Consider the following 12,382-nt stretch of genomic DNA (forward strand, 5'->3'; position numbering starts at 1 on the left):
TACAATTTTAGTTTTTATTTTAGTTATTTTAGTTTTTATTTTAGTTATTGAAATATTGTATTTTGAACTTAAGAAATGTGATAAAATATTTGTAACCTGTTTATCAGTCACATTGTTTTATTAAAGCAAGCTTGGGTGTTTGTTTCTTTTTAAAAATGTAACCTGCAAATTTTGTGTTTCAGAGAAAATGTCCCTCAACTACCCTCAGGGGATGGGGGACCATTCTAGGGGCCTCTCCGAGCATTCAAGACACCTTGGAGATCATAATCAAGTGATTGATCACTCAAGACTGCTCAGTGATCAATATAGAGGTTTGATGGAGCACTCCCGTGGTCTGGATCCATACCGTGGAATTATAGATCATACACGAGGCTTCACCGACCCGAGAAATCTTGATCCGAGGATCATTGATCAATCCCGGGGACTGGGCGATCTCTCCCGAATGTTGATCCCTTCCTCCCATGCTGCTATGTTTAATGATAGTGTGTATAGAGATCCTAATCTTGTGAACCGAATACCAACAACTCTTTACCCTCCGCCACAACCACAAATACTTCCACCGGTATATTGTAAGGCGGAGAACCAGCTGCTGGACTACGATGCCCGTGAGCTAGCTGAGGCTAATCGGTGTAATCGGGATAATCGGGATAGTTTCGAGGCTCAACTTGAACCTGGTCGAAGCCTGCAGCAACAGCTTCAACAGCAGGCACAGATTCATCAACATCATCAGCAGTCACGTGAACCACAGCAACAGCCACAGCAGGCATCTCAACCACAACTGCAGCAGGCTACTCAGCCATCACAACCTACACAGCAACTTCCAACACAGCCGCAGCCACAACAGGGATAAATAGTAGAATAGTAGATATATTTAATAAAAATAAAAATAAACTTTATCTTGAGAGTTATTATAAATCCCACCCCCCCACAAAAAAAAATAATTAACTAACATTCACCATTCAGATAATCTTTTGAAAATATTGAATTCTTGGGTAATAATCTGTTTGATCTCCGTCCTGAGGCTTAAACTTATGAAAGATAGAGTTTAGTCATATCGACTGAACATTAAATTTTGAATTAAAGCTGGGAGAACTGAGAACATTATGCACGGATTTAAAATATATTAGATTCGATCTCTGGTAAACCAACTCTACTATTTGTCCTGGGTTTAGTACGAAGATGAATTTGTTGATGAGGATAGTGATATGTCTAGTGAGGAGGGGTTAGGGGAGATGATGTGTATAGAACCTGAGTTTAATTATATTAAACCAGAAACTGATCCAGGTAATATATATCAGAAATCAATCATTTATTTAATTCATAGATAATGATGATGAATTAATTCAGTAAAAACTAGATCAAAATGACGAATTAAGCCAGTGTAAACTAGACCACAATGATGTATTAAACCAGTATAAACTAGATCACAATGATATATTAATCCAGTATAAATTAGACCACAATGATGTATTAAACCTCCAGTATAAATTAGACCACAATGATGTATTAAACCAGTATAAACTAGACCACAATGATGTATTAAACCAGTATAAACTAGATCACAATGATATATTAATCCAGTATAAACTAGATCACAATGATAAATTAAGCCAGTATAAATTAGATCACAATGATGAATCCAATCAACCAACTGATGAGAAGGATGGAAAAGAAGATTCATCTTGCAAGGATGAAACTGAACTCAAGCAGGAATCAAACCTACCTGGAGAACCTATCAAGAGAGGTTAGATTTATTATTATGATCCTGATAATCTTTGTTTAGTCTCGAACCCTCAAAAATATGCAAGTGGTTCATTTATTATTATTTTCTGTTCAATTCTCCTGGAAACTAACCTACGTTCTTTATCTTCTTGATCCAACTTTTCTTTCATATAATCAAATTTAGTATTTCTAATTTTAGGGATTAGAGTTGGGAGCAAGGTTTCCTTCAAGTGTGGAGAATGTGACCAAATGTTTCCTGAGAAACGAAATCTATATCTGCACAGGAGAGCTGAGCATAATCCTAAATATCCGTGTGAACAATGCGAGTTTGCAACATCAGAAGTTTCAGCGTTGAAGAAACACAGACTTAGGTAAAACATTCATTTAAGAAATATAATCTGGCTTTGAATTTTGGTTTTAAAATCCCATATCCACATAAAAACGTTGCAAAACGGAATTTGACTTTTCAGTTAATCACCACCCACCCTCACTTGAGGCTAAAATTGGTTGAATGTATTATTCCCTAGTGTGCATGAGAAGATCAAGCATATGTGTGAAGAATGCAGTTTCCTAGCTTCCAGTGTTACCGTTCTCAGGCAAACAATTATTATTACAGCCATCAGTATGGCAGGATTAAATACATTTTTTAAATGGGACTTTATAGAACTATTTCTTAATGTTTCGCTCTTCAAAGATCTGACATCTCATGGACAGTATATTTCAATGATAAAACATTTTTTAAATGTATTTTAATTAACGTAATTTTCACTTTTTCACAAGCCTGCTAAACTTTTTTGTTGTGCCATTAATTTTCCATGCTCATTACTTTTTCATATTTCTTATGGTTTTTATGATATATTTGACTGTTTTCTATAAATGACTAAAAAACTTCCTCTCCGTCTCTGTAATGTAAACTTTTTTCACCATTTATGAAGTTCGATCCTATAAATGAAATGTCCCTTCAACCCTTATTTACAAGACCTTTCCGCATCTTATATCCGTAATTTCATGTTCACCATAAATTGAAACCGAATTAATCATTTTTTCTTAAAATTTAGTCCATACCCTTAAATATTTAATAAACTTTCTTTTAAATATCTTAAATACCCTTGCAATTGCATATTTAACGAGTTGATTTTAAAATTGGTTTGAAACAGAGAGCATCGGCTTACCCAGCATGTGAAAATCAAGCATCCCTGTAATCTATGCACTTTTGTCACGTTTGGAAAACGAAATCTAAAGCGACACATGATGAAGATGCATGAAGGTTTCATACCCAACACGCTCTTCTCATGTGATCAATGTGAGTTTACAGCACCATATTCATTCTGTATAAAAGAGCACAAACAAACTGCACATGAAGGAAAACAATTTAAATGTGCACATTGTGAGTTTGTAACTCTACAAAAGACAAGTCTGATAGCTCACAGGAAAAGTGTACATTTGAATGAATCTCGAGAGGAGAAGATATACCCGTGCAATCAGTGTGATTATGTTGGAACACACTTGGGTAACCTGAACGCACACATACGAACCAAACACGAGGGTATAAAACCAAACAAACAGTTTCCTTGTCCTCACTGTGACTATGTTGGAACCTACAAATGCAATTTAAATTCTCATGTAAAAACTCAACATGAGGGAATCAAATCTACTAAACTCTTCCCTTGTGAGATTTGTAACTACGTAGCAACATACAAAAGTAACTTGAAAGCTCACGTAAAAGCTAGACATGAAGGCATTAAATCTGACAAAATATTTCCATGTGACAAGTGCCAATATGTCAGCTCATACAAGAGCAACCTCAGCTCGCACATAAAAAGCCAGCACGAAGGCATCAAGTCGACAAAAATTTACTCATGTCCCCAATGTGAATATGTTGGGTCATACAAGTGTAATTTGAATGAGCACATAAAAAGAAAACATGGCGGTAAACCTGAAGAACAAATGTCCATTGCTTCCATTGCAGAACTTATTCAGGAAAATTGATTTGGTTGTAAATAAGAACATTTATTTGAAATCAGTTTTGTAACGCTAAGTTGATTTAACTAAAATTGTATAATAACTTGTCCATAGATTTCTTTTTGTAATTGATCTGAATGATTTTATAGTTAATTTAACGAAAACTTTTAAATATTTTACAATGATATTAAACCTTTGCAGTATTTAATAGCATTAATAGACTTTTACTTAAGTATGCAAGTAAAGTGCAAAATCAGCAATGAATATCAACAATTTAACTTAATAATCTGGAGATTAGTTTCCTGCTTTTATTAACGATGGTTGACGGTCTATTATTATTATTATCGTTGTCCTACTCCAAAAATGAAAGTATCTGATAATACGTTAAAAGAACATCTTGAAACTAAATTCACAAATACGATATCAAAATTCAAAGATTGGAAACTTAATTCTTAGATCTGGAATCCAAATCTTAAATATGTGGAATCTCAATACATAAATTTTGAAACTAAATTCGTAGATTTGGAAACTAAACTCATAGATTCTGTACTTTTAGTACATTGAGTTGGATAAAATTTATATTTATGTAATTAATTACCTGCAGGGTAAACCCAACACGGGACATCGAAGAAGAAGTAAATTCTTGACCCCGAGAATCATAACACAAAATTTCTAACATTTGCTAAAAATGCTAATCTGTATATATATAAATATAGTTATTTGATTGTAAAAACAGATGTTTAGACAAAGAAATAGATAAAATAGATGTAATGGTGTTTGAGTCTAAATCTGATCTTTATGATAATATTAATGATACATGTTAATGTAAATTCCAAGAATCTCTGACAACTGTAAAATACTCGATGATGTAAAAAATGAAAACAGATTTTTTTCACAGCCTATTTTTTTGTAAAACTGCCCGATATTGAATATGGTTTTTAAACCTGAGACCGATTTAAAGAATTTGAGTCGCGGCTCAAATATGGTTGGTTCCACTTAAAATTCTATTCAATTTTTTAAGATTTAAGCCGGCGCTCAATTGAGACCGGTTTTTGGGGCTTAAATTCATTAAATTCGGACATTAAACATTTAAAACATGAAATGACAGTCGTTAAAATATATTGGTTGTATGCTGCCTTGTTGAGATATTGTAATAAGGCTTTCTATTTAAAATAAGATCTGCTATTGCTTACCAAGAATATTTTACTGTTCCTATGTATTTGTTTTAACTTTAATTTGATTAATTGTTACAAAATTTACTCTTAGTTTTATACAAACATAAATATATATAATTGTAAATATCCATGCATGTACAGTATACACTGTACAGTTTACATGAATGCTCTGTACTCTTGTACCCTGTAATGAAATCTATGTATTTATAAACTGATGTTTAGTAAATATTAACCATGATGAAAGTTTATTTTTTTTAACTTATGAAATTTTGTATTTATTAACTAAGTTCCATTAACATCTGTAATATGTTAAGGCATGGCCTGTTCATTGTGCAATATACAGTGATCCTATAAAACGGAGGTCGATATTTAAGCAATCTTTTCAGTATTTGATGCTGTGAAGTACTAAATAGTTTTACCAGTTCTTGATTTTTAAGTCCGAGCTTGAGTTTAACAGTCGTTGTTGAAGCCCAGAAATTAGGTGAGGTCACTTCTTCTTCTGTTATTTCTCCCACTTCTAAACCAAGATGAAGAGCAGCTTCTCTTGGTTGCGTCCAAAGGCTAAAGATAGTTAAAATTGTCAGTTTTCTGTACAGTTCTAAAGAGGGTTTGGGTATCATGTGGACTTTCTTTGTAATCTGGGCATTCTTTTTGAATTTGTTCATCTAATCTTGACGTATTAGAGTTCAAGTATGTGCTGTAGTTGCGAAGTTAAGATAGGATTACTCCTGTTTTTTTTTTGGTAAGGATTCTGATACAGGGTGTCCCACGAAACATGACAACAGCAAGACGACTTGAAAGTCGTCTTTGATATTTGAATTTATTTGTGACATTTGGTCTTCTATCTACTTTAACATGTATGATTCTTGAAACAATTATCACATAATTCTCCTAGCCCTGGCATTTCCAAAAAGTGGTCTGCTTTTTTTGTGCTTTCAATATTACGAGTTTGGTTCAGATTTCAATTTTGTTAAATAAAAGCAAAATTGTCGAAATCTAAACGAAATTGTTCATATCACGGGCAATATTGAAAGCACAAAAAATGCAGACCACATTTTGGAAATAGCTGGACTAGGGGAATTTTGTGATTATTATCTCTAGAAATTTACTTCTAAAATTAGGTTGACAAATAAACGCAGCAAATTATATCAAAAATCAAGACGACATTCAAGGCCTCTTGCATACTGTCATGTTTCGTGGGACACCCTGTATCTGGATGTTAGGAGGGGGACTATCTGAGACCTTGTTGTTTTGTTGGTTAAGGATAGTTTCAGCAACATACTTTGTATGAATAGTTGTTAGGCCTGCTTTATTTTCTGCATCACTGATGCCATCTTCCTGAACTAGGTGTTAAATGTTTGCTTAGTATGATTCTTTGATTGTTTTTTTTCATTACTGTTGGAGGTCTTGGGGCGAAGATGTTTATTTGGTTTGGATGTTCAGATCTGGGACCTTATTCTTCTTCAGACTACCAGATGGACTCCATCAACCATCAACTTTAAATTGGGGTTTTATTTCTATTTACGTCTATATTGTCAACATTATGATTGATGATGTAACAGTATAGAATAATATTCTTTTATTAAAATCAGAAAAATTTGATAAATAACTCTTGGTAGTGAGAGAGAGATAAATGAAACCTTTAGGTTACTTATTTGGAAACCCTTAGGATCGTAGAGCATCAGAGTGAACTTTCGGATTGTGATTTAAGATAAATCATTTATATTTATTTATCTATGAGATAAATACAATTTAGTTCACAACTTATATATTTAAAGTATGTCGAGTTTTAGTCTAAAATATCCCTATATGTATAAATTTAATTTGGTATTATGTTATTTCCCCAACAGCAATTTACCCAATCACTAATTTCTCCAACAGCAACGTCCTACACAACAATTCCCCATGCAGTAAAAACAGCAATCTCACCAACAACAATTTCCCAATGCAGTAAAATATTAAATATTTTCGTTTTTAACATAATTCCAATGAACAAATGCGCAATTTGAAGATCAAAAATTAGGAACTTTTAAAAAAAATAATTAGGTTAAGACAATTTCTGGCCGAGCGCTGCGGCCTCTTATATGTTAAATGTTGATTTTAGCTGATTATTTCACGCTTCTTATTTTGAAATTTTCTTTAAATTTTGAAACTGTAATACCCTGTTCTAGACACAGAAGTAGTCTTAACCCCATCAACCCTTAATAATGTGAGAGACGGCACATTGTTCAACATTTAAGAAGGCGCAGCGCTCGGCCCCCTAGTCCACTCTAGCCGCAGCGCTCGGCCAAGAAATTGTCTTAACCTAACCTTTCTAATTAATGTGAGCAACGGCATATTATTCAAAATTTAAGAGACCGCAGTGCTCGGCCCTACAGCCCATCTTAGCCACAGCGCTAGGCCCAGAAATTGTTTTAACTCAAAACAATGTGAGAGATAATGCTTGGCCAGATATTGAGAATTCGGTTATGTGCGATTTTGTAAAGTCTGTAAAGTTTGTAAAAAATGTTTATTTATTTTATTGTTGTTGGGGAAATTAGTGACTGGAGAAGTTAGTGTTGGGGAAATGACCCACCACCTCTAATATTCCACCTGTTTCCTATTCTTCCTTTGCATGAACTAACAGATGAATTTATGAAGGTAAAGGGGTCTAATGTACCCCCCTGTACCCTGTACATGAACTAATAGATGAATATTGAAGGTGTAGGGATCTTATATACTCTAACATACCCCCTTGTACCTATAAATAAATTAATAGATGAATATATGATGGTATAGGGGTCTAATATACCCCTGTACCCTTTTTATGAACTAATAGATGAATAGATGAAGATGTAGGGGTTTAATATAACCTGCCCCTATTACGCATGTATTCTATCTCTATGTCAATCTTTAGAGTTTGTTTATATAAAAGTCTATTTATGTATCTATCTACCTATCTACGCGTATCTGTGTCGCCTATCGTCTGAATTCCAGGCATAGTTTCCTAGGTCGTTTAAGTAGGGATGTTCAACATAATATGCGTAATGCGTACACAAAATATCTATGTAACAATTATTTTTATATCTCTAAACATTAATAAAGGAAGGTAGAAATTATTTCATCGAAAAGGTCGAATCCTTTTTGCAGTTTATATAGTAGCAAATTAGAAGCAACTGGAATAATTATAGAAAAAAATGAAAGAATCAAAACTCGTTCAGTAATCGATTTTTTGATATGGATATGTTGATATGGATGGATAATGATTTCATATTTTTAAAAATCAAATATTTTTACAGTGTATTTGAGTATTTTAACCAAAAAAGTACCCCATATAAAGTAGATATTGTGGAGGACAGCAAACTTTGTATTCCAGTCCGGAAGTTCAGCCTACCAAACCAAATATATTTACATAAGATTTTAAACCCATGTTGTAAATAAGATTCGATATATACAGTTCACTTGTTTTGGTCTTTGAAATATTGCTACATTGTAAGAAAAGTTAGTCTCTCATTGAAGTATCTGAAATTGGTTTTAACCGGGTCACTGCTCTCTTCATACCCATATACCATAGTAGGATTTCCGGCAATCTGAAACATGTGTTCTTTTTCAGCAACTTTAGCAATGTTGAACCCACACAAGGCAAATCACCCTGATTGTCAGGTTTCTCTGACAGCTGTCTCCATCTAGTTACCCACCTTCTGGACGTATTCTCCCGAGGCCTGGTTCCAACAGGCCGAGTCCCAGTTTGCAATTAAACGAGTGACAACCTCCCTCACCAAGATCCATCACTGTGTTGCAACCCTGCCCCAGGATGTTGCCATCTGCCTTATAGATCTAGTTTGTAATCCTCCAGCAGAACCTTAAACCATACATTTGTTAACCCAAATTCGAAATAAAAGGAAGACGACATTCTGTGTTGTATATATATGCAGCCGTACTGTCTATAAACCCATGAATCCGTTTCCTACATGCAGTACTCCACATGTCACCCTCGTTTTCCCGGCTTCCCCTGCCTCTCTACACCTCCCGGTACTTAGTCAGCGAAGAACACTGGAGATGATAACAACTCCGTCTCAGGGAGCAATCCTGGCTCCTTCATAGTGATGATGCAGATACCTATAGCTACCAACAGACGATGCTTAAGAAGTTATACACTACCAATATGAAGTTGCTACTGATGTTCGTCAATTTATAATCCTTTGTTCAATTTCAATCAACCAATTTTAACTTCGCCATTTGTGCAAATATTTCAAAACAATATTATTTTTCTTAAATAAATGTTATAGAATATTTGGGTTTTTCTGATTTCTTTATTTGTATATTTTCTGACCTTTTTTAAAGGTCAACAACATTGCCCTGAGATCCCGCTTTGTTCAGATGTATACCCTGAGAAATTTTCAGAGGTACCAAGCACTCTAGAGTATTACAGTTCTAACAGATCAGAGACTGTTGGAGCTGATGGATAAGATGTTAGTCCTCCTCCCTGAAGATGAGAAGCCCGGTTTCCTCTTCCTAGGACTTTTCATGGATTGCCTTCCTGTGGACATTCAGTCTCATTTCCTGACTTAATCGATCTCTACCTTCTCAGGATTTTGAGGATATTTCATTTTGTCTCTCAACCCCAGAACAAGATCCTCCTCTAGTCTTGCTAGAACCAGCAGTCCATCAACATCCTCTTCTCGGCCTAAGGTTTGTGGATGTACCTTCTAAGGATAGATGGATCAGATTTTCCAGGGCCTTCCATACTGTTTTTTATATGGTGATGATGTCCTTATATCCAGCCCTGATCTTGTTTCTCATCTTGAACATGTTCGAAGCGTCCTTGATCTCCTCCTCAGTATCAACCCTGATAAGTGCATTTTTGCAGCTCCTACAGTTGACTACCTCGAAGTATGAGAGTATCAGGATCAGGTTGTTTTCCACTTGTCAAACACACAGAGATCATCTCCACCTTTCCCTGCCCTTCAGACAAGAAAGGACTACAGCGTTTCCCGGGAGTTCTTAATTTCTTCAGGAGGTTTATCAAGGGTGCATCCGGCCTCCTGCATCCTCTAACAGAAGCTCTCAGGTGTAAACCTTTGACCCTGATCTGGAACCTGGAGATGAACCTATCCTTTGCAGCCGCCAAATCAGTCCTGGCAAATGTTCCAACACTGATGTTCACCCTGATGATGCCTCTGCCCGGATATCTTTGTCTGTAGATGCCTCTGGTTCTCATGTTGGAGCAGTCTTGCAACAAGAAGTAGACGGCTCCTGGGCTCCTCTGGTGTTCTACTCCAAGAAGTTATCTGCCCGGAAACCAGATACTCCACCTTTGACCGTGAGTTTTTCGCAGTTTACTCCACTATTTCCGTTTCATGTTAGAAGGTAACAGTTTGTATTGTTCACTGACCACAAACCTCTAACATTTGCACTGTTTAAAACATCTCCCCCCTGGTCTGCCATGCAGCAGAAAAGGTTGTCTTTCCTGTCCAAGTTCAATTGCAAGATCCACCATCTCCCAGGTTCAGAGAATGTTATAGCTAGCTGACAACCTGTCCCGTCTAGAACCCTACACTGTTCAACAGCATCCGCCCTCTACAACTCCAACAACACTGGTTTCTACACTCCATCTGTCTCCTCTGCTAGCAGTTCCAGGTGTAACAGTCATGCCCCAAGGTTGAGTTTCTACGCCATTCATCCGCCTTGTCTGTAGTCTCCCTTCCTTTCTCCGGCTCCAATCTCCTCTTTGACACGTTCACAGGTGTCCTCCACTTCCTGGTTCCAGAGAAGATGAGAAGGTCTGTTTTTGAGGCAATTCACAACATTTCTCATCCTGGTAAAAGTACCTCTAGAAGACACATTTCAAGAAGTTTTGTCAAGGTCTCCCCATGGATTACAACTTATGGTCTCAGTCCTGTCTCAGTTGCCAGCGGAGAAAGGTTCAAACCCATATCTTCTGCAACAAATTCCTGTTCCTGGTTAAAGATTTTCACATATTAATGTAGATGTGGTCGGACCTCCTCCTCAATCCTGCGGGTATACCTTCCTTTTACCATTATTGAGAGGACAAGCAGATGGCCAGAAACAATTTCCCTCCAGTCTACAACAGCAGAAGAATGTGCCAATGTTTTACTCTGTTCCTGGATCCCAACCTTTGGAGTTTCAGCAGTAATCACCTCAGAGCATGGAGCACAATTCACAAGCTCCATTTGGACTTCTCTCTGCATGGTTCTTGGAATCATGCATTCGCCGACCACATCCTTCCGTCCTCAATCCAACGGACTTGTAGAAAGGTTTCATCATCGTCTCAAGGTGTCCCTGAGAGCTTGGTTGTCTGGAATAGACCATCTACCTCTGGTATTACTTGGCTTTAGAGTGTTCCCAGAGAGGATTCTGCTGTCTCTGCCTCTGAAGCTCTTTTTGGTACTACCTTGGTTTTACCCGGAGAGTTTAGATGGTTCGGAGCTTCCCTCATCACAGCACCACAGAAGGATTCAGTCAGTTCTTGAGAATAATTTTACAGTTCTCCCTCATCACTCTGCAGTTCCAACCCTGAAACCAGATCAGATACCATCCAGTTTATCCTCCTGTTCGCATGTTTTTATCAGAGAATCTCCGCTTTCTCCCCTGGACAGAGGACTAAGATGGGTTCCAAGTCTGACTCTGTGTCTGTGGATAGGCTTAAATCATTTTCTCTGATCAGTCCGTAACTTCTCAAGAGCCACCCAGACATGGAAGACTTCCTTTAGCTCCATCTCCGTTGACTCCGATCTCTCCTATACCTCTCCAGAAAGTTAAGGAGATAAAGAAGCGAGTTAGATTCTCTCCACAGCTTTCTCCTTCCCTCCTAGTTCATCAGAACCAACGAAGAATTGTTCTAGATCGACTGCTTCAACAAGTTCATCACGTCGATGCCGGGGGGACCACTGTGGAGGACAGCAAATGTTGTCTTCTAGTCTGAAAGTTCAGTCTACCAAACCAAATATATTTATATAAGATTTAAAACCCATGTATACAAATATATTTGGTTTGGTAGACTGAACTTCCGGACTAGAAGACAGTTTGTTTATTTTTGTCTTTGAACTGTCCCTACAATGTCTCCATTTATCTGCATGTTGTCTGATCAGAAACCCCTCGACCGATTTGCCTCAAATTTGGATTGGTGTAAAGTTTAGTTTAGTGGACTAACTTTTTAACAGAAAGTTTAATTTCCAAGTTGAGCTTGTAATATCATATTTCTAAAAATGTTAATGTCACTGCAAAATTCTCTGTGACATTTCACAATAGAAATAAAAAAGAATAAGACAATAATTTCACTGTTTTCTGTTACCACTTATGTCGAACGAAATCCATCAAACAAAGTGGAATGAACGTGATATTTCCCGATAAAAAAAATATAATCACAAAAAACGTTTAATGCAGAAAATTACTAAACTAACTAGAACAAAGTGCATCCTGTCACTCATATTTTGATGTGTCATTTAAAATCTGTCAATATAGCATAAAAAACTCAAAATATTTAAAATGCATAGCCAATAAAAAGTATAAAATAATACAAA

The 12,382-nt window shown here is 36.3% G+C and overlaps 1 protein-coding gene across 2 annotated transcripts; it reads left to right on the forward strand.

Annotated features, from left to right (window-relative positions):
• Nucleotides 1-86: 86 nt before the first annotated feature.
• On the forward strand, nucleotides 87-4,713 carry LOC111705814 (transcriptional repressor CTCF). 2 transcript variants are annotated; one of them, XR_002766081.1, is made up of 7 exons: nucleotides 87-844; nucleotides 1,173-1,284; nucleotides 1,625-1,744; nucleotides 1,922-2,093; nucleotides 2,250-2,318; nucleotides 2,880-3,884; nucleotides 4,289-4,713. XR_002766081.1 is itself a non-coding variant. In XM_023478493.1 (6 exons), the coding sequence occupies exons 1-6, from the start codon at nucleotides 188-190 to the stop codon at nucleotides 3,709-3,711; spliced, it is 1,962 nt and encodes a 653-aa protein (XP_023334261.1). In that variant the 5' UTR covers nucleotides 87-187; the 3' UTR covers nucleotides 3,712-4,713. The 2 variants fall into 2 exon arrangements, 1 of the variants encoding a protein (XP_023334261.1); XM_023478493.1 differs by having other exon boundaries at nucleotides 2,880-4,713.
• Nucleotides 4,714-12,382: the final 7,669 nt, after the last annotated feature.

The sequence above is a fragment of the Eurytemora carolleeae genome, unplaced genomic scaffold (genome assembly GCF_000591075.1).
Source record: "Eurytemora carolleeae unplaced genomic scaffold, Eaff_2.0 scaffold190, whole genome shotgun sequence".
NCBI classification, from domain to species: domain Eukaryota; kingdom Metazoa; phylum Arthropoda; class Copepoda; order Calanoida; family Temoridae; genus Eurytemora; species Eurytemora carolleeae.